This window comes from Lycium barbarum, chromosome 1 (assembly GCF_019175385.1).
Source record: "Lycium barbarum isolate Lr01 chromosome 1, ASM1917538v2, whole genome shotgun sequence".
Taxonomy (NCBI): Eukaryota; Viridiplantae; Streptophyta; class Magnoliopsida; order Solanales; family Solanaceae; genus Lycium; species Lycium barbarum.
The window spans coordinates 146031562-146049399 of record NC_083337.1 but is presented as its reverse complement, the minus strand read 5'-3'; the positions used below and the strand labels follow the sequence as shown (position 1 = coordinate 146049399).

Here is a 17838-nt window from a genome sequence, read left to right as displayed (position 1 = left end):
TGTTAACAATAGCCTGTTACACAGCCTACTTCAATTAGTTGACCATTTGAATACCTAATGATTTAACAGTATATTAATAGCAACAATAAATTTTTAATTAAATAAGGATAATGATATACTAATAACAGCATGCAGGAGTCAAACTTGATTTGTCACTCTCTTGTATGTTCATGACTCTATTTATGAGTTATCTAATTAAATAACCTATAAAGCACTAGGATCATGTTAATCTTCTCTATCATTCAAATATTATCGGATGAGGTTTTTTTTTTTTTTTTTTTTTTTTTTACTACAAAGCGAACTTAGGGGTTCTTGTTGCATGATGCTCAAATTCCTTTTGCTCGTCGAAGAACATAAAGTATAGTTTTTACCTTGTTCTTTGGAGTCCTCACATCAACATGAAAGCAATCATTGTTCAGTTACCATGTTTTTATATACATAATCTTCTCATTAAACTATTTAACCATGATACTTAAGTTGATATTGTTTGGTGTAAATTCCAAAGTAGATTAGTATCGACGAGTAGAATAGTTATCTATTAAATCAAGTTGAAGGATTTTATTTATCCCTCCTTAAGGCATGAAGCCTCTTCCAACAGCAAGTTATAAAGCCAAATTAACATGAAACAGTGAATCAGGGAGAGGAATCTGTGGAACAAGCAAATGTTAGACCATCTTCTGATAGTATGTTCTAAAACTATAGATGTAATTTGGTTCCTACAATAACAAGTTAACTAAGATGAAACCTTATAATATGTCCAAATAGAGAAGAATGGATACCAAAGGTTCATCTAGTCGACTCCAACTAGTTTAGAATTGAAGGTTTGTTGATGCAAAGATTAAACCTATCGTCCACTCCCATATTAAAGTAGCCCCATTTCACCCTCATATTTCCTCTCTAAGCCCATTAGGAACAGCTGAAACAATCTCTCTAGATCTTGACCTTTCTTAATGGTCCGATATATTCTTAACAAAGCTATAGATCAGAAGGCTCAGAAGAGTAAAAATGAGTACAACAGCGGGCTTTCATATTTGTTCAAATTTATCAAAACATCTGCCAGACTACGCATTTTTCTAAAGCAAATGTTATGCTAGAATGAAGATAGTTCCCCATTGCGCCATATAATGGCATTCACGAAGTGCAAGCTAATAACAGCCTTCTCATTCGAGCTAATGAAGTCTACAGATGATGAAACAATAGTCAGCATGACACGAGCCTCATTAACTTGTAGCATAAGTCGGGGATTCTCATATAAACAACACAATAAGGAAACTCAACGTTTAATCAATGAAAGGAGCTGGTAACCTACAAGCTCCTAACTTTACCAGATATTATCTTTGTTTTTTATTTTTCTTTGTATTCTTTTTCATCTTACAAAAAGTCATAGTCCGAGCATAACTGTCTAGACTTTGAAAGGGCTATCCATATGCATCATTCACTATGGGTTTCCATCAATCAGTGTATAGCTTTCACTCATTCCTTGAGTTGAAACTACAAACTGGAATAACGAACAGAAAGACGCCGCTGGATTGGGCTCCTACATGAAGGACAGTCTTTCATTCCCTGCTTCTGATGGAGCTGATTGCATGTCGTGCATACCACCTGATGAGCGCAGGGGAGAAAAACAATAGACCTCTCCTCTGACAAGCACATGACACATTCACGTTCTCGTTTCAACCCTCCACTCTTAGAATGGTCCTCAAAACCTGCCACCAATGTGGCGATATAAGGCATTCGAGTGTTGTCCTTTGGTAATGAGACATTTTTAAGGTCTGTCAGTCTGCTTGCATAGCTTCCATCTATGCCTCTTTTAAGAGCGGCTATCTTTGAAGAATCAGCCTTCAATCTAAGCTGGGATATCTCCTTTTCTAGCTTCTCAATATCATCTTTATACTTTCGTAAACCTGCTTTGAATTTGGTCGTATCCTCTTTGGATTTAGCTGAAGCATCAATCTGTTCTCGTTCTTTCCTTAGTGAACTAGCCAGAGTAAGAAAATCTTCTTTTGCCTTCTTTTCCTGCTTCCATCTAGCCTGCAAGATGTTGGTTATTCACTGAGGCATGCACTTCCCTCATTGGCAAATTAAGTACCATTAGCATCAGAAGAAATCTAAGGAAAGAGGGTGTATGTAAGCACAGGAACCTATGCAGTCTCTCAGATTATTTTGCAGCTTATGATTTTCATTCTAGAAAAACATAGAAAATACAAAAGGTACATGGTTTCTGATCGAAGTACATCATTTTCTAAACAGTTCATTATTTTCTAAACCGTTCATCATCTGTTTTGGCGGCTTTATTGAGGAGAATCTTTTTGTTTAAAAGTACTCCCTCTGGTCCTGTTTACTTGTCATGTTTTTTTTTTTTTTTGCACGCCCCTTAATAAAAACTTTAATTAAAAGGGTTATTTGACCAAATTATCCTAATTTATTCCTTGATCCCATTAATACTACTCTCTTTTTCACCACATCATTCTCTCTCCACATTTATTGAGAGAGGGTAAAGGTGGAAATTAATAGATAATTATATCTTGGTTTTCTAAAATGACAACTACTCCCGCTGTCCCATATTAGTTGTCCTGTTTTGCTTTTTGAGGGCCAAGTTGACTAATCTTCGGAGCCAAATTAGATTAGATCAATTCAATATTTTAATTTAACTACACGAAAAATACTAGAAGTTGCAATTCTTCTCATATAAATACGGTGAAAAAACATATCTCAAAATCTTGGTTAAAGTTGCAATTCTTCTCATATAAATACGGTGAAAAAACATATCTCAAAATCTTGGTTAAAGTTTATATAGTTTGACTTTTAAAAAAGGAAAGTGGACAAGTAATATGGTATCTAGAAGAAACTAACATTCATCAATCTCCGCCTTACATATTAATTAAATAAATGATCTTACCAGCAACCAAATCCTTATCTTCGGTGAGACTGGAGGTTGAGATTCCTTTGAAAATTGATTTTCTTTTAAATTTGTCGAATTTCATATGATAAAAGACACACACTCAAAAGAGATTTGTTCAAGTTAGAACTTAGAAGAAACATGTTCATTAAATTCCAGAGCACACAAATGCAAGAATGCCATTAATATTTCTCATTCATAGTTTTCTCACGAAAAAGCAAAAGAAGATAAATTTAATGTAGTCTTTTCAGAGAAATGTCTGCTTGTCAATGATGATGTAGCAATACCTTTGAGAACACACCAAAATCACCAGTGAGTGCTTACAAAATTTCATCAAGGGATGAGCATATTCTTAAGTTTCAAGATACTTTACAAGTCTAACATTTGAGCTTCCCCATTAAAGTTACATTCTTCTTTCTGTTATTCTATTTTCTCTTTTTATATCAGTGTTGGACTTGGAAGGTTAAAGGTTTCCATTAGGCATTACTAATGTTTTTTTCTTTTTTTAAAATCTTAGATAAAGCCCGAATTTCATTTGGGAGAAGCTACTTGTTAAGTATTTAAGATTGTATCCTCAAGCAGACATACCTCAAGTTGGTTTTGAACAACTTTAGCTTGCTCCATTTGCTGGTACAATTCCATCAACTTGCGTTTTTCAGCTACAAGTTCATCCTGAAATATAGCTTTCTGCTTCTCCCATGACTGGAACTTCATGAGTGTCTTCTTTTCCCTCTTCAATACCTCCTGACAGCTTGCAGATGACTCTACTGCATGCAATTTTGCAGCTTCCATTTCCCTCCTTATTCCAGCGTTCTCAAATTCAAGCCTACGAACAGCAGCACTAGCTCGCTCAATTTGTCCACTAGCCTTACGTAAGGCATTTTCCATCTCAGCCTGTTTTTTCAAGGTGCTTTCCTCCAAAGTCTTCTTTTCTTTCTTAAGCCTCTCAACCTCTTCTTTTTCTAGCAGAAGTGTCTTGAGCTCAGATTTGTCTTTACTCAACCTACGAGCAGCTTGCATAACCTTCTGATTAGCCCATTCTGTCCATTCTTGGAGCTGACTTTGCAACTCCGTCACCCTTGGGACTAACTTCAGAATCATTTCATCTTTCTTAACTTGACGAATCCATTGGGCATTACACTTTTCATTTGATATAATATTAGAAGCAGAAGTACAGGCCTCAGTATCGTAACTAATAGGCATTGGAGTGGAGCTGTATTTGGCAGGCAAAGAGAGAGAAAGCTCAGTATTAGTAGCAGCAAATTCAGGTGAGGTATTGACTGGCAATAATGGAGAAGGGATATCTGAGTTAGGTAATTCAACTGAGCTATTGCCATTTTCTGACCCAAATACCGATGTTGAAGCAACTCCATTAAAATTACTCAGTATATTATCCTGGGGTATAGTAGCTCCTATTTTATTGACCTTCATCGAATTCTTCATTTTCATGCTAGCAGAATCAGCCAGGGATTTAAGCTTCTTATCTAAAACTAAACCACCAAAACTTCTGAGTTTCCTAGAAGCCCCTTTAGAACCAGAAGTGCGGTTAAATTTCTCCAGCTGAAGGGACTTTTGCCTAAGTATATATTCTCTTTTGGTGATTCCAGACACCTTTCTACTGGCAACAAACTTCTCCACTGAAGTTGAAGGTCGGGATTGTCCTGTTGCAGTTAAGGTTTTACCAAAGGTTTCAAACAGAGGATATGGACTCTCTTTCTCAGGAATAAGTCCTGTCAGAACAACTGAAGATTTGGGTTTCGATGCATCCGGCTGAAAGCTACGCCCACGAGTATCTGAAGACACATTGGGTCTCTCAGATGGATAATGTACAGAAGCAACTGTAGGGGCTGGTTTACAGAAAGTGGCTCTGTGGGATTCGGAAATTTCGGCCTCTGATGGGATATGAGGCTGCAGAGAGGCAGAGGAATTTGCATTCCCATCAACAACCAAACTACCCAAAGGAGTGCTGTCCATTGCACAAGCATGAGACACATTCATGTCACATATTAATAAGCACCACATCGCATCACCAATACTGAAAAAAGGCCTGACTTCACGCAGAATACAAACCAATTCAGCTAACACATACTTCTCCATCTGCTGCAAGTCCTCAAAATAGTGCTCCGTGGATGCATCCGTCTCTTGCCTGCTGCAAAGAAAAGCCAATGTATTGTCCACTATATTCGACATAATGTCCTTCAAACCATAAAAAACACCAGACCTTAAAACAGCTTTCTCTGCAATCTCTTCGCTGTAACCACAGGCCGCTATTTTCTTAATCGCACTCTTGAAAATTGTATCTAAGTTGCTCAAGACAAGCTCTTCTAACTGAGATTCTATCAGATCACTCCAATCAGCATCATGGAAATCTTCATTTGTTTTAACTTCCTCTCTACCCCGGCTTGGACCAACTGTACTACATGACAATCCAAGATCGAGTTTCAACCCTTCCGAAGCATCTTGCTTCGTGCTACAAATATCACAACCATTCATCAATCCATAACTAGGGATGATCCCAAATTTGTCCGCGGAGAATTCAAAACTTGTGCATTCTTGTGGAGAAGGAATTAATTTATTCGGGTCAGATAGTGGTGGATCAGCCATAAATTTCCTCTTATTCCTACTTCCTTTTTCAGGTACCGTAATCGCAGGTGAATATTGAGTAGATGTGCTTGTAAATGCCTTAGCAACCATTGATGCCATATCTTTTTAGCTGCAAAAAAACAGAATTGCTCTCAAAACTTAAGCCCCATACACTTAACTATCAAAAAACAAGAACACAAATGCAATTTACCTACAAATATCAATTCACCATCACAATTAACAAGCTAAGACACAGTTGTCCAATGTCCAAAATTGAAATGCGATCACTAAACCATTAAAATATAATCACCTACTTTAAATCATAATATATCCAATACAAAGATGCATTTTACATGATACCCATTACAGGTCAGATCAATCCAAATACAAATCAGTAATCAAAATCAATCCATAAACGAATCAAATTGAAATTAATCTAAGATTAGATCGTAGATTTGATTGTTGAGATTATCGATTCAGACATACCAGATTTCAGCTAATCAAAGGTAGGATAAATCTAAGAGCATCCGTCAGAGTAGAGCAAAATCGATAGTTTTCTTTTTATATATTGTATTAGCTTTCAAGTATTGAAACGTTTGCAATTCTATGTTTAATAGGAGTAATTTTTTTGGGGGAAATTCATTTTTATTTTTTCCATTTCTATTTATGCATGAGAGTTTGACACACTCAGGCGGTCATTTAGAGCAAATGTAAGCAATCAGACATTGTAACGTGGAGTCGTGATTTGGGTTTGAGAAATTACATTAGGGGGCCTCTTTCAGCACCCTTAATTCGAAATATATCTAATTTTAAAAAATTATTTAAAATTTAACAAGATCTAACAAATTTGAGCTCCTCCTTTTTCTCCCTTGGTGGCTCGAACCAACAATCTTGGGGTTAGAGGTGGAGGGTACCACTCATGGTGTTATTGTGTGTTGTTGCTTCTTCTTATTTTTTTTCCGACCTTCGAGCTAACTATCGACAATTGTGGAGATAGTCTTTGCCAAAGCTTAAATTAAAATTTTCCATATGAATTTGAACTTAGTAAAGCATCAAATCCTATTAGCTTTGGCATAATCAACTTCGGATCCGCAATACCTGATGACCTGAACTTAATTATGATGCGGCTAGACTTTAAAACTTTATAAATTTCGGCTATTCTTTAAATAGGGGTCCTAAAAACAGCCATTTGTGTATATTCCCCCCACTAACCACGCATTTTATATTCAATATCAGGCCCAAAATAAGTCTTTTTCAAGATTATTTACAGCATACAGCCTTATTTGAGGCGGTTAAGTGTTTTAGTAGTCACTTTAATGAAATGTTGTTTGAAACATAATCAACAATTGTATTGTATATAGAATATAGCAACAGCTTAAAACAACGGCGAAGATGTATTTCTTCGAACTTGAACCATTGTCCTGAAGTTCAATTCTCGCTATTTAAACTTTAAGAGAGTGTACTGAAGTGTAACTCGTGCTCTCAAACTTTAATCACTGTCATAAAGTTCGAACTAGACTTTAGGATAATGTCCAAAAGTTTACCAGTGTATACAATAGCATTCTTGTGTTACTCATAATATGTCTCATCACTTCTTGGTTACGCTGTCCTTTACGAAGTCCCACTTTTCAATCAGGTGACCACACCCAACAACACCCTTTTAAAAAGATAAGTGATTGTAACAGATATAGCCAGTTTGAGTAAGAACGTTGAACTAAGTCTAGTTGATATTGTTAACCAAGTGGCCTATGTCGAATAATTGATACCAATGATATTTTTTAATCTAATTTTAAGCCTGTCTAGTTGATTTTATTAACCAAATGACCTAAGTTGAATGAGTGATACCAATAATTTTTTTATCTAATTTAATGCCTAATTTGATCAAAATAATGCAATGAACGAAGTTAGATACTAGTATCCTCAAAAATCCTCTTTTGGTGTGCTTGGATGATTGTTGATGAATCTAACAATTTCAAGGTGTAATAATATTATAAGTACCTAAGATTAATCAAGTTTAATTAACACGAAACTTGGACTATATCCACTTAGGATTCCCCATGATGTTCCTGGCTTGGAATCACCTCAATGAACTCCCAAACTTTTTCGAGAACCAAATGAAAATGGTCGCCCCGAGCACTTCCTGGCTATAACCTTTTAGCACAAGGTTGATGCCTAGAGCACTTCCTGGCGTGCTCTCTCCAACTTTCTGTCTCGCATCATTTATATGTCCAGTTTTTTGCGCTAAGGAACGTCCTTCGCATGCCCAACACCTGCTTTGATACCTTTCAGTAAAATAGACATAACTCTTTGTAGGAATATTCAAATAACGAAGAATTTGAATCGTTGAAAACTATACTCAAAGGGCTAGTTTTCCTTTCAGAAATTAGTACCAATTTCCTTATCAATTTTGATTTGTGCTCGTTTGAAACTAAGTATTGTACGCACTCGTATAAAACTCTAATCCGTTGTGTGATTTCCAACTTGACTTGGCCTAGGGCTTTCCTTAGAACCTAAATTACTTCTAATACATCCCACACACTTAATATTATATCCGCATTATATCGTTAAAATATTTAGCCCTCGTTCGTCCTCAAATTATTGTAATTAGCACACGAAGTACTTCTTAATGGCCTTTAAGTATTTCAATTTTTTTCAAGGTGTTATAAATTTGCGCTTGGCCAAGATTTCAAAAGCGCTTATTGTAAAAGCTATTTTTTCCGTTGCTGCTATTACTCTAAATTACTTATACTTTTTCCTAAAACTTGGCAAAAATTTCAACTCTCTAAAATAAACACGTTAGGAAAAAGAAAAAATATTGACTTTTCATAAATTTGGCCATACAGACTATAAATATACTTACAATTATACAATCTTCTAATCTAAGAAAATAAAATAAAACAAAAGTTCATTGAAAGAATTTAAAGAGAGAAAATAACAGAGAATATTGTATACGGTAAAAACCGGATGTGGGTCAAACCAGTGAGACGAGAAACCGAAGGAAGAAGGGGACAAGAACGTACATGAAGACTTTCATTCTTAGCCGGAGGAACGCTTGCCAGGAGCTATCGGAGGGGCCATTTGGTCCGGTTCCTTCATCACCGAGTTGGTCGAGGTCGTTAGCCCGAGTATCCGGGCCGTTGGTCCGGTACAACCGTTGTACACGAGCCACGCGTCAGTAGTGTCCTGCTATGGTCAACCACCAACCATGCGTGTGTCAGACCGTACGGCCAACCTAATCTCACCAAATCCGTTCAGAGTTGTCCTTATTATCATTATTTTATGATTCACATGGTATGAGGCCCATAGAGGCAACACTATAAATAGAGCTTATCCCCCTCCTTTGAAGGGGTTGGCTTCTTCATTTTCCAAGAACACTTGTAATAGCAGAACATATATGCAATTTCTCTCTCTCTAAGATTGGATTCGGTCCATAGCAATTATTTGCATTTCCGTTGTATTTCTTCAAACAAGTATTGTACGTCGTTTGGCAAACATTAATACACTTCACCAATTGCTTTGCTACATAACGTTCATACATTCCATTTTCCATACGATTTATATCGGGATCCAAACACATATCCTATACCTACTTACAAATTCAATTGCTTATCCAAATTCGGGGTAAACAGTTTGGCGCCCACCGTGGGGCTAGGATAACAATGGTCTTTGGTCTTGATTTCTATCGTATTCATCAAAATCAAAAACATCTCCTGCCCGTCTCTGCAAAAACGAACTAAATGGCTGGCATCGAACAATCTGGCCATGTCAACAACATTGAGATTGTGGCGGAAAATGAAGGCAGCGGACCACGGGGATTGCCAAATCCCGCTGACCCGAACCCCGTCGATTCGAGGGAGGGCCTCAACCGGCAAAACACCGTGGACCAGGAGAATGCCGCCCTACCGGCCACTGATCCTATAAATACTCACAATTCCGTTACATTGTCCCGAACCCAGGGCCGGAGAGAACCGGACGCACCAAACGATAATGTTAACTTACGTATAATTTTTGAAATGTTACAGGAACAAAGAGCGGAAATCGCCGAGCAAGGAATCGCGATTGCCCGGTTGCAGAGCGGAAAAGATGAAGCAGAGCCGGAGAAGACAAAGGGTGTTGCCGAAACCGAAAGAAATGAGGCACGAATGGTTGAGAGCAACGACTCCGGAGCCGGTTCTTCTACCGAGGTTCTAAAGATGCTCGAAACTTTGGCAAAACGGGTAGACTCAACCGAAAAGAGGGTCGAGACATACAATTCTCGGGTGGACCAGATCCCGGGGGCTCCGCCTTTGCTGAAGGGGCCGAATTCGAAGAGGTACATCCAAAGGCCTTTTCCTCCGAGCGCAGCCTCGAAACTGATCCCAAAGAGGTTCAAAATGCTGGATATACAGAAATATGACGGCACAACGGACCCGCACGAGCACGTGACCCCGTACACTTGTGACATAAAAGGCAATGATATGGAGGAAGATGAAATTGAGTCAGTGTTGTTGAAAAAATTTGGGGAGACCCTGTCAAAGGGAGCGTTGATGTGGTACGACCACTTGCCCGAGCATTCGATCACCTCTTTCGAAATGCTCGTCGATGCCTTCGTAAAAGCGCATGCCGGTGCCAAACAAGTACAGGCCCGCAAGGCCGATATCTTCCGAATAACTCAAAGGGACGATGAGTTACTGCATGAGTTCGTCAACCGGTTCCAGAGGGAACGGATGGAACTCCCTCCGGTTCCAGAGGAATGGGCCGCGCAAGCTTTCACAAAGGGGCTTAATGTTCTAAGTTCAACAGCTTCGTTCAAATTAAAAGAAAGTTTTCTGGAATACGAGGCTGTGACATGGGACGATGTCCATAATCGGTATGAGTCGAAGATTCGGGTTGAGGATGATCAATTCGAGCTCCCCCCGGGCCCGGCAAAGATGGATAAAAGTTTTGAGAAACCAAGGAAAGGTAACGAAACAAAGGTCGAATCATCGAAGGAAAGGTACCGGCCATACTCCCATTCGGAGAGGCAAAATTTTAGGTCGGAAAAGTCAAGGGAGAGCCCAAGCCGTTTCTCAGGTCGGGGTAGTAAACGGGGCGAACGCCCGTCAAACAGCCTGGGTCTCTCATTCAGGAGCGATGCCGGAAGTTATGCCGGTAATAAGGGTCTGCCAAAGATTTCGGAGTACAACTTCAACGTTAGTACTTCGGGCCTCGTCTCAGCCATCGGCCGTGTCCCGGATGTAAGATGGCCGAAACCTCTAAGGTCAGATCCGGGCCAACGAAATCCGAGCATGGTGTGTGAATATCACGGAACCCATGGCCATAGAACCGAGGATTGTCGCCAATTGAGAGAACAGGTAGCCCGGTTATTGAAGAACGGTCATCTCTGAGATCTGCTGAGCGAGCGAGCCAATAGTCATTACAAGGAAAGGGAAGCTCATCGAAGGGTCGAGCCGGTCGAACCCCAGCATACAATCAACATGATAGTTGGGGGTATTGACGCCCCTCGGGGGCCGGTAATGAAACGGACCAAGGTTTCTATTGTTCGTGAAAAGCGCATCCGAGATCACTCAATCGGGAGCTCTATTTTCTTCGAAGACGAGGACGCAGAGGGCATCATTCAACCACACAATGATGCATTGGTAATTTCTGTACTTATCTTTAAAACTAAGGTTAAACGTATTTTGATTGGCCCAGGTAACTCGGCCAACATCATCCGATGGAGAGTGGTCGAACAGTTAGGGCTGCTCGATCAGATCGTACCGGTGGCCCGGGTACTCAGCGGGTTCAATATGGCGAGCGAAACCACGAAGGGGGAGATCTCATTGCCCGTGAACGTCGATGGCACCATTCAACAAACGGTGTTCTACGTGATCGAAGGGGACATGAAGTATAATGCATTGCTGGACAGACCCTGGATACATAGTATGAGGGTCGTGCCCTCGACGTTGCATCAGTTGCTGAAGTTCCCCACCCCGGAAGGAGTAAAAACCATCAGAGGTGAACAGCCCGCTGCAAGGGAAATGTTCGCAGTGGAGGAAGCAGCGCCTCGGCCCATAGAATCGGCTCAGAAGGAAAAAGGCGTGACCGGAGGAGAGCACGCCCAATAGCAATCAAAGAACACCGGGTCGGGTCCAATGCACGAAGAGGATGACTTCGAGGTGCCCAGATCGTTCGTCATGCTGGATGACTCGGATGCAACTAAATTAACTGTAGAGGAGCTAGAGCAGATCATCCTGTTCGAGTACCCACCGGACAGAAAGGTATACCTGGGCACGGGGCTTACCCCGGAGCTCAGGCGCAAGTTAATTGAATTTCTTAAAGCTAATGCTGATTGCTTCGCATGGTCGCATATAGATATGACAGGTATATCACCAGAAGTGGCAACCCACAAGCTCAGCTTGGACGGGAAGTTCTGCCCGGTGAAGAAAAAAAGAAGGCCCATGGCGGAAGCAAAACATGCCTTCGTAAAAGACGAGGTAAGGAAGCTTTTAAAAATAGGTTCTATCCGGGAGGTGAAATACCCAGATAGGCTTGCTAACGTGGTAGTGGTACCCAAAAAAAGTAATAAATTTCGAATGTGTGTCGATTATAAGGATTTTAACAAAGCATACCCGAAGGACTCATTTCCGTTGCCCCACATCGATAGAATGATCGATGCGACGGCCGGACATGAGATGTTAAGTTTTCTCGATGCTTACTCCGGGTATAACCAAATTCGGATGCACCCGGGGGATCAAGAGAAAACGTCCTTTATCACCCGGTACAGAACTTACTGCTATAATGTGATGCCTTTCGGCCTAAAAAATGCTGGTGCAACTTACCAACGCCTAGTCAATGGGATGTTCGAAGAACAAATATGAAAAACAATAGAAGTTTACATCGAAGATATGGTTGTTAAGTCCCTGGAAATAGAGGACCATTTGAAGCATTTGCAGAAAACCTTCGACGTGCTCCGCAAGTACAACATGAAGCTCAACCCAGAAAATGCGCCTTCGGTGTCCGATCCGGTAGGTTTTTGGGATTCATGGTGTCAAACCGGTGTATTGAAATCAACCCGGACAAAATCAAGGCCAACGAGGATATCGAGGTAGTGAATAACGTCAAAGAAGTACAGAGGCTCACCGGAAGGATAGCAGCGTTGAGTCGCTTCATATCAAGGTCTTCGGACAAGAGTCATCGTTTCTTCTCTTTACTGAGGAAGAAGAACGACTTCGTTTGGACACCGGAGTGCCAAGAAGCTCTGCAGGAATTGAAGAGGCACTTGTCTAGCCCCCCGTTGCTGCACACACCGAAGGCGGACGAGCCGCTTTTTCTCTACCTTGCTATCTCCGAGATAGCGGTAAGTGGCGTCTTGGTCCAAGAAGAATCAGGTACACAGTTCCCTATCTATTACGTAAGTAGAACTTTGGGGGATGCGGAGACCCGTTATCCCCATTTGAAAAAATTGGCATTGGCATTAGTGAGCGCCTCTAGAAAGCTCAAACCCTATTTTCAGTGCCATCCAATATGTGTAGTAACCACTTACCCTCTCAAAAATATCATGCATAAACCGGAATTGTCAGGTAGGTTAACCAAATGGGCTGTAGAAATTAGCGGTTATGATATCGAGTATAAACCTCGAACGGCCATCAAATCCCAGATCTTGGCCTACTTCGTGGCAGATTTTACACCGGATATGGTCCCCGAGGTCGAGAGATAGCTTCTGCTGACCTCGGGAAAGGCCTCGGGCATTTGGTCTCTACATACGGACGGAGCCTCGAACCTTAAAGGTTCCGGGCTAGGGATCGTCCTTAGGACCCCGGCCGGGGATGCCATTCGACAGTCCATTAGGATTGCTAAATTGACTAACAATAAAGCCGAGTATGAGGCTATGATTGCAGGTTTGGAATTAGCTCGGAGTATGGGAGCCGAAATAATCGAGGCAAAATGCGATTCGCTTTTGGTCGTGAACCAGGTGAACGGCGTCTTCGAGGTCAAAGACGAGCGGATGCAGAGGTATCTTGAAAAAACCCAAGTGTTACTTCATCGATTTAGAGAATGGACCATGCAACACATACCAAGGGAGCAGAACAGCGAGGCCGACGCATTGGCTAATTTGGGATCCTCAATCGAAGGGAAGAAAATCAACCCCGGGGCGACGGTGCACTTGTCAAACACAGCCATAGAAAACGGACACGCTGAAATAAACACTATGGGTTTAACTTAGGATTGGCGCAACAAATACATCGACTACTTGCGTGATGGTAAGCTGCCAAACGACCCGAGGGAATCACGGTCACTAAGGACCAAGGCTGCCCGTTTTTGCTTGGTGGACGGCCAATTATATCGGCGGTCTTTCTTCGGACCGCTGGCCAAGTGTTTGGGCCCCGGGGAGACGGAGTACGTGATGAGAGAGGTGCACGAAGGTACATGCGGCAATCACTCCGGTGCCGATGCTCTGGTCAGAAAGATTATCAGGGCCGGTTACTATTGGAACCGGATGGACGAGGACTCAAAAAACTTTATCCGTAAATGCGATGGGTGTCAAAGGCATGCTTCGATGATTCATCAGCCCGGAGAGCTGCTGCATTCGGTGGTGTCACCCTAGCCTTTCATGAAGTGGGGAATGGACATCGTCGGCCCATTACCGAGGGCACCAGGTAAAGCCCGTTTCATTTTTTTTATGACTGATTATTTCTCCAAATGGGTTGAAGCGCAGGCCTTTGAAAACATCAGAGAAAAGGAGGTCATCGACTTCATATGGGATCACATCATCTGTTGCTTTGGCATCCCCGCCGAGATAACTTGTGACAACAGGCCCCAATTCGTAGGCGGCAAAGTCAACAAATTTCTCGAAGGGTTGAAGATCAAGAAAATTGTATCAACTCCGTATCACCCATGTGCAAACGGACAAGCGGAATCCATGAACAAGACAATAATCCAAAACCTGAGGAAAAGACTCGAAGCGTCAAAGCACCATTGGAGAGAAATATTACCGGAGATATTACGGGCTTACAGAACTACATCGAAATCGAGCACCGGGGAGACGCCCTTCTCGTTGGTTTACAGGGCTGAAGCTCTTATCCCCGTAGAAGTTGGTGAACCGACCCTCCGGTTCCGATATGCAACCGAGAAATCAAATGGGGAGGCCATGGCCGTAAGACTCGACCTCACGGACGAGCTGCGCGAAAACGCATTGGTCCGTATCGCCGCTCAAAAACAAAGGGTGGAAAGATACTACAATCGGAGAGTCAATTTTCGTCACTTCTAAGTTGGGGACTTGGTGCTCCGAAAAGTTACCTTGAACACCAAGAATCCCAACGAGGGAAAACTGGGCCCGAACTGGGTAGGACCCTACATGATAACCGAGGTAACGGGCAAGGGATCATATCAGCTGGAGTCCATGAACGGGCAGCGGTTGCGCAATAACTGGAATGTGGCTCATCTAAAGAGATACTACTGTTAAGGTAGGGACACCCCATGTTTTCTCTCTTTTTGACCTTTTATTTTTTGCAGAGAGCCAAGTACCAGGCAGAGCAGAGAACCCGGAACTGAAAACACGTGTTGCAGTCTTTTCCTTAGTACGGTTTTGTCCCAAAATGGGTTTTCCGACAAGGTTTTTAATGAGGCAAAAAGTACAACGTGTTACTTGACAAAAACAAAGGACGAGCGTCCGGACCACCGAGGTCACACCCTCCGAGTGGGGACTTAATAGCACTCACCCGACCTTGCAGCTCGGATAAGTGCTAAGGGAATACTATGCCCACAATCGAAGACTACCTCGGTAAAAGAAGACGGGGAAACTCAACACTTGCTACGACCAAATTTCCCCGGCCACCGGCCATAGCCTTTGATGTAAGGACCAAACGATCATAATGAATCGTGTCCCATTTAACACTTGCTACGGAAAAATTGCCCCGGCCACCGGCCATAGCCTTTGATGTAAGGACCAAACGATCATAATGAATCGTGTCCCATTTAGCATTTGCTACGGCAAAACTAAGGCCCGACCATCGGCCATAGCCTTCAATGTAAGGACCAAATGATCATAGTGAATCATGTCCCATTTTATATTTGCTACGGCAAAGGCAGAAGGAATTAAAATTCTCATATGTACAAACATTTTGCAAACAACAAGTTATCGAAATTTTGGATAACAAAATCTCGGGTGTCTTTCTGTTAAAAGGACTTTACCCTGATGATAACCGCCGTATTTCGGCACTAACTCATTCACATACCCTATACCGGGAACTGTGGTCGAAATTCGGTTAGGGCAACGAGGTCACAATGATCCGAGCAAAAATTTGATAAACTTCCCCAAACAGGGACTGTTACGGCAAAATTTAGCCAAGGCCGAAAGACGCTCGGCCTAAAAATATTGCCGAAAAATACCGGCCCTAGGGAAATGCGTAGCGTGTCTCGGAGACATCTGAATTCACGAAGCATCGGGTAAGTCCTACGGGCACAATGAATTAATGACCACGAGTCAGCTTGCCACGAAACGGACCAACACTTCTGCAAAAGTAATAGGCAAACACTCAAACGAAGAAACAAGAATGATGCACTTTCCATTTATACAAGGGATGTTTTTTACATCAAAAGAAAAACCAAAGTCCTACAAGGGCAAAAAATAAAAAGATAAAATCCAAATACAGGCTCTAAACTATCCGAAATGGCTGGAGCTGGAACGTTCGGACATCGTCCGCTCACGCTCAGAATCATCGGAGTCAGAACCAAGGGCATCCTTAGCCTCTCCCTCGATTCTCTTAGCCTTGGAAATAAGGTCGGAAGATCAGAAAAGCCATGCTCGGCTTGCTTAAGAGTGATCCTCCGAGATCTCCATTTCTCGTACTGAGCAACAATAATAACCTGAGCCTCGGCGGCCTCCACGCTTCTCTGAGCTTCGTCAAAATCAGCCTCGGCCTGGGCTAACTTCGCCGCCAGAGCATCCCGTACCCCTCCAAGAACATTTTGGGTTCGGATGGCCGATTCAAGCTCGACCTGGAGAGAATCATTAGCATCAGCCGTCTCCTTAAGCTCATTTTTCAGGTCATCGCACATCTGGGCCCTCGTCTCCGCCTTCTCTTCAAAAACCTTCGTAAGCTCCTGGTATCGGGCGCTCTCAGATTCGAGCAGCCGATTCCTCTCGGCCAAGCCCGCAGCATCGGACTTAACCAGATCCAGCTCCCCCCGGAGTTGGGAGAATGTGGTTTCGAGTTCACCAAGCCTCGAGGAAATTTGAGCGTTGTCCCGGGTCAGGCCGATCTTGTCAGCTTCGAGACTCCGATTATATTCGGTCATTGCGGCCAGCTCACTTTTCAACTGACTGTTTTCGGCCCTTGCCGCATCAAGCTCGGGTCGGAGGTTGGAAAGGGCGACCGCCCGGTTCAACTCCTCCTCCTTTTGCCGAAGAAGGTGCAGATACTTCTCCGTTTCGCGGCCTTGGGCATCTAGTTGGCCCTTAAGATCGTCCACCTCCTGCTGGGAGTGGACGAAGGCTTCGTTGATAAGCACCACACTCTACAAATGAAGCAAATTAAAAACTTGGACAAAATAGAGTGGAAACTCTCAATGAAGCTATGCATAGACGGCTAAAGATATTACACGGTTGCTAGCATGCATACCCTCGTTTATAAGGCATTGCCAGGAGACCCCGGTCATCTTGCGCTTATCCGAATCCGAGACAAGGGGCCTCAGATAGCTCGTCACACCCACCGGGCGAGAAAGAAAGCTACAGTCTTCAGGGACGGTGACCGTAACTGATCTCGTTCTCCTCGGCTCCACACTTGGGGCTGGAAAAGTGCGCACTAGGCTGTCCCTAGCCCCGGATTCGGAAGTCTGGCTGGCCGACCTCGTGGCCCGAGGAATAGGGAGATGCCCAAATCCCGAAGCTTCACCGGTAACAGGATGGGTGCCCGAGAACATGTCCTCGAACTCGTCGGACCTCGGAGCCGGAGTAGAGGAGCTGGGAGTGGCCTCAATATCTTTGGCAAAGGTCGGGGGCTTCGTAACAGCAGCGGGCTCATGCTCGGGCGTCAGGTGAATAACAGTGGGGACTTCAACTTTCAGGACCGGTTCAGTCCTTTGGTCGGTTCCAGCAGCGGCCGCCTCCCCAGGCCTTCTTATCCTTCGAAGGGGAATATCTTCGGAGGAAGTTTCACCTGAAATGTCGACGAAATCAATCGACCTTAAAGGAGCTGGGGAAAGGATTTCTTCCGCACCTGTGTGAGAAACCGGAACTAAAAGTCCTTCGTCGGTGGAAGGAAGAGGTGCAACGGCTACAGACTCCTCCGGGATCGGGGCTACGGAAGGTTCGGCACCGACCCTCCGAACTATAATATCGGGCTCTGTTTCGTCCCGTAAGGTCCGAGTAACGCTTCTCGCCCTCTTCTTCTTCG

At 42.9% G+C, this 17838-nt stretch overlaps 1 protein-coding gene across 1 annotated transcript; it reads right to left on the bottom strand.

The window, feature by feature from the left end:
- Nucleotides 1-1200: 1200 nt before the first annotated feature.
- On the bottom strand, nucleotides 1201-6225 carry LOC132642049 (putative E3 ubiquitin-protein ligase RF298). Its single transcript, XM_060359302.1, has 3 exons — nucleotides 5969-6225; nucleotides 3488-5612; nucleotides 1201-2031 (listed from the first exon to the last, which is right to left on the bottom strand). The coding sequence occupies exons 2-3, from the start codon at nucleotides 5600-5602 to the stop codon at nucleotides 1492-1494; spliced, it is 2655 nt and encodes an 884-aa protein (XP_060215285.1). The 5' UTR covers nucleotides 5603-5612; nucleotides 5969-6225; the 3' UTR covers nucleotides 1201-1491.
- Between the last annotated feature and the right edge of the window lie 11613 nt (nucleotides 6226-17838).

Bases quoted from the DNA above. Each gene is read 5' to 3' on its own strand.
- LOC132642049 (XM_060359302.1), bottom strand. From the start codon at position 5,602: ATGGCATCAATGGTTGCTAAGGCATTTACAAGCACATCTACTCAATAT. The intron at 2,032-3,487 runs GTATGTCTGCTT...AACATCTTGCAG, and splicing joins TTGTTCAAAACCAACTTGAG to GCTAGATGGAAGCAGGAAAA.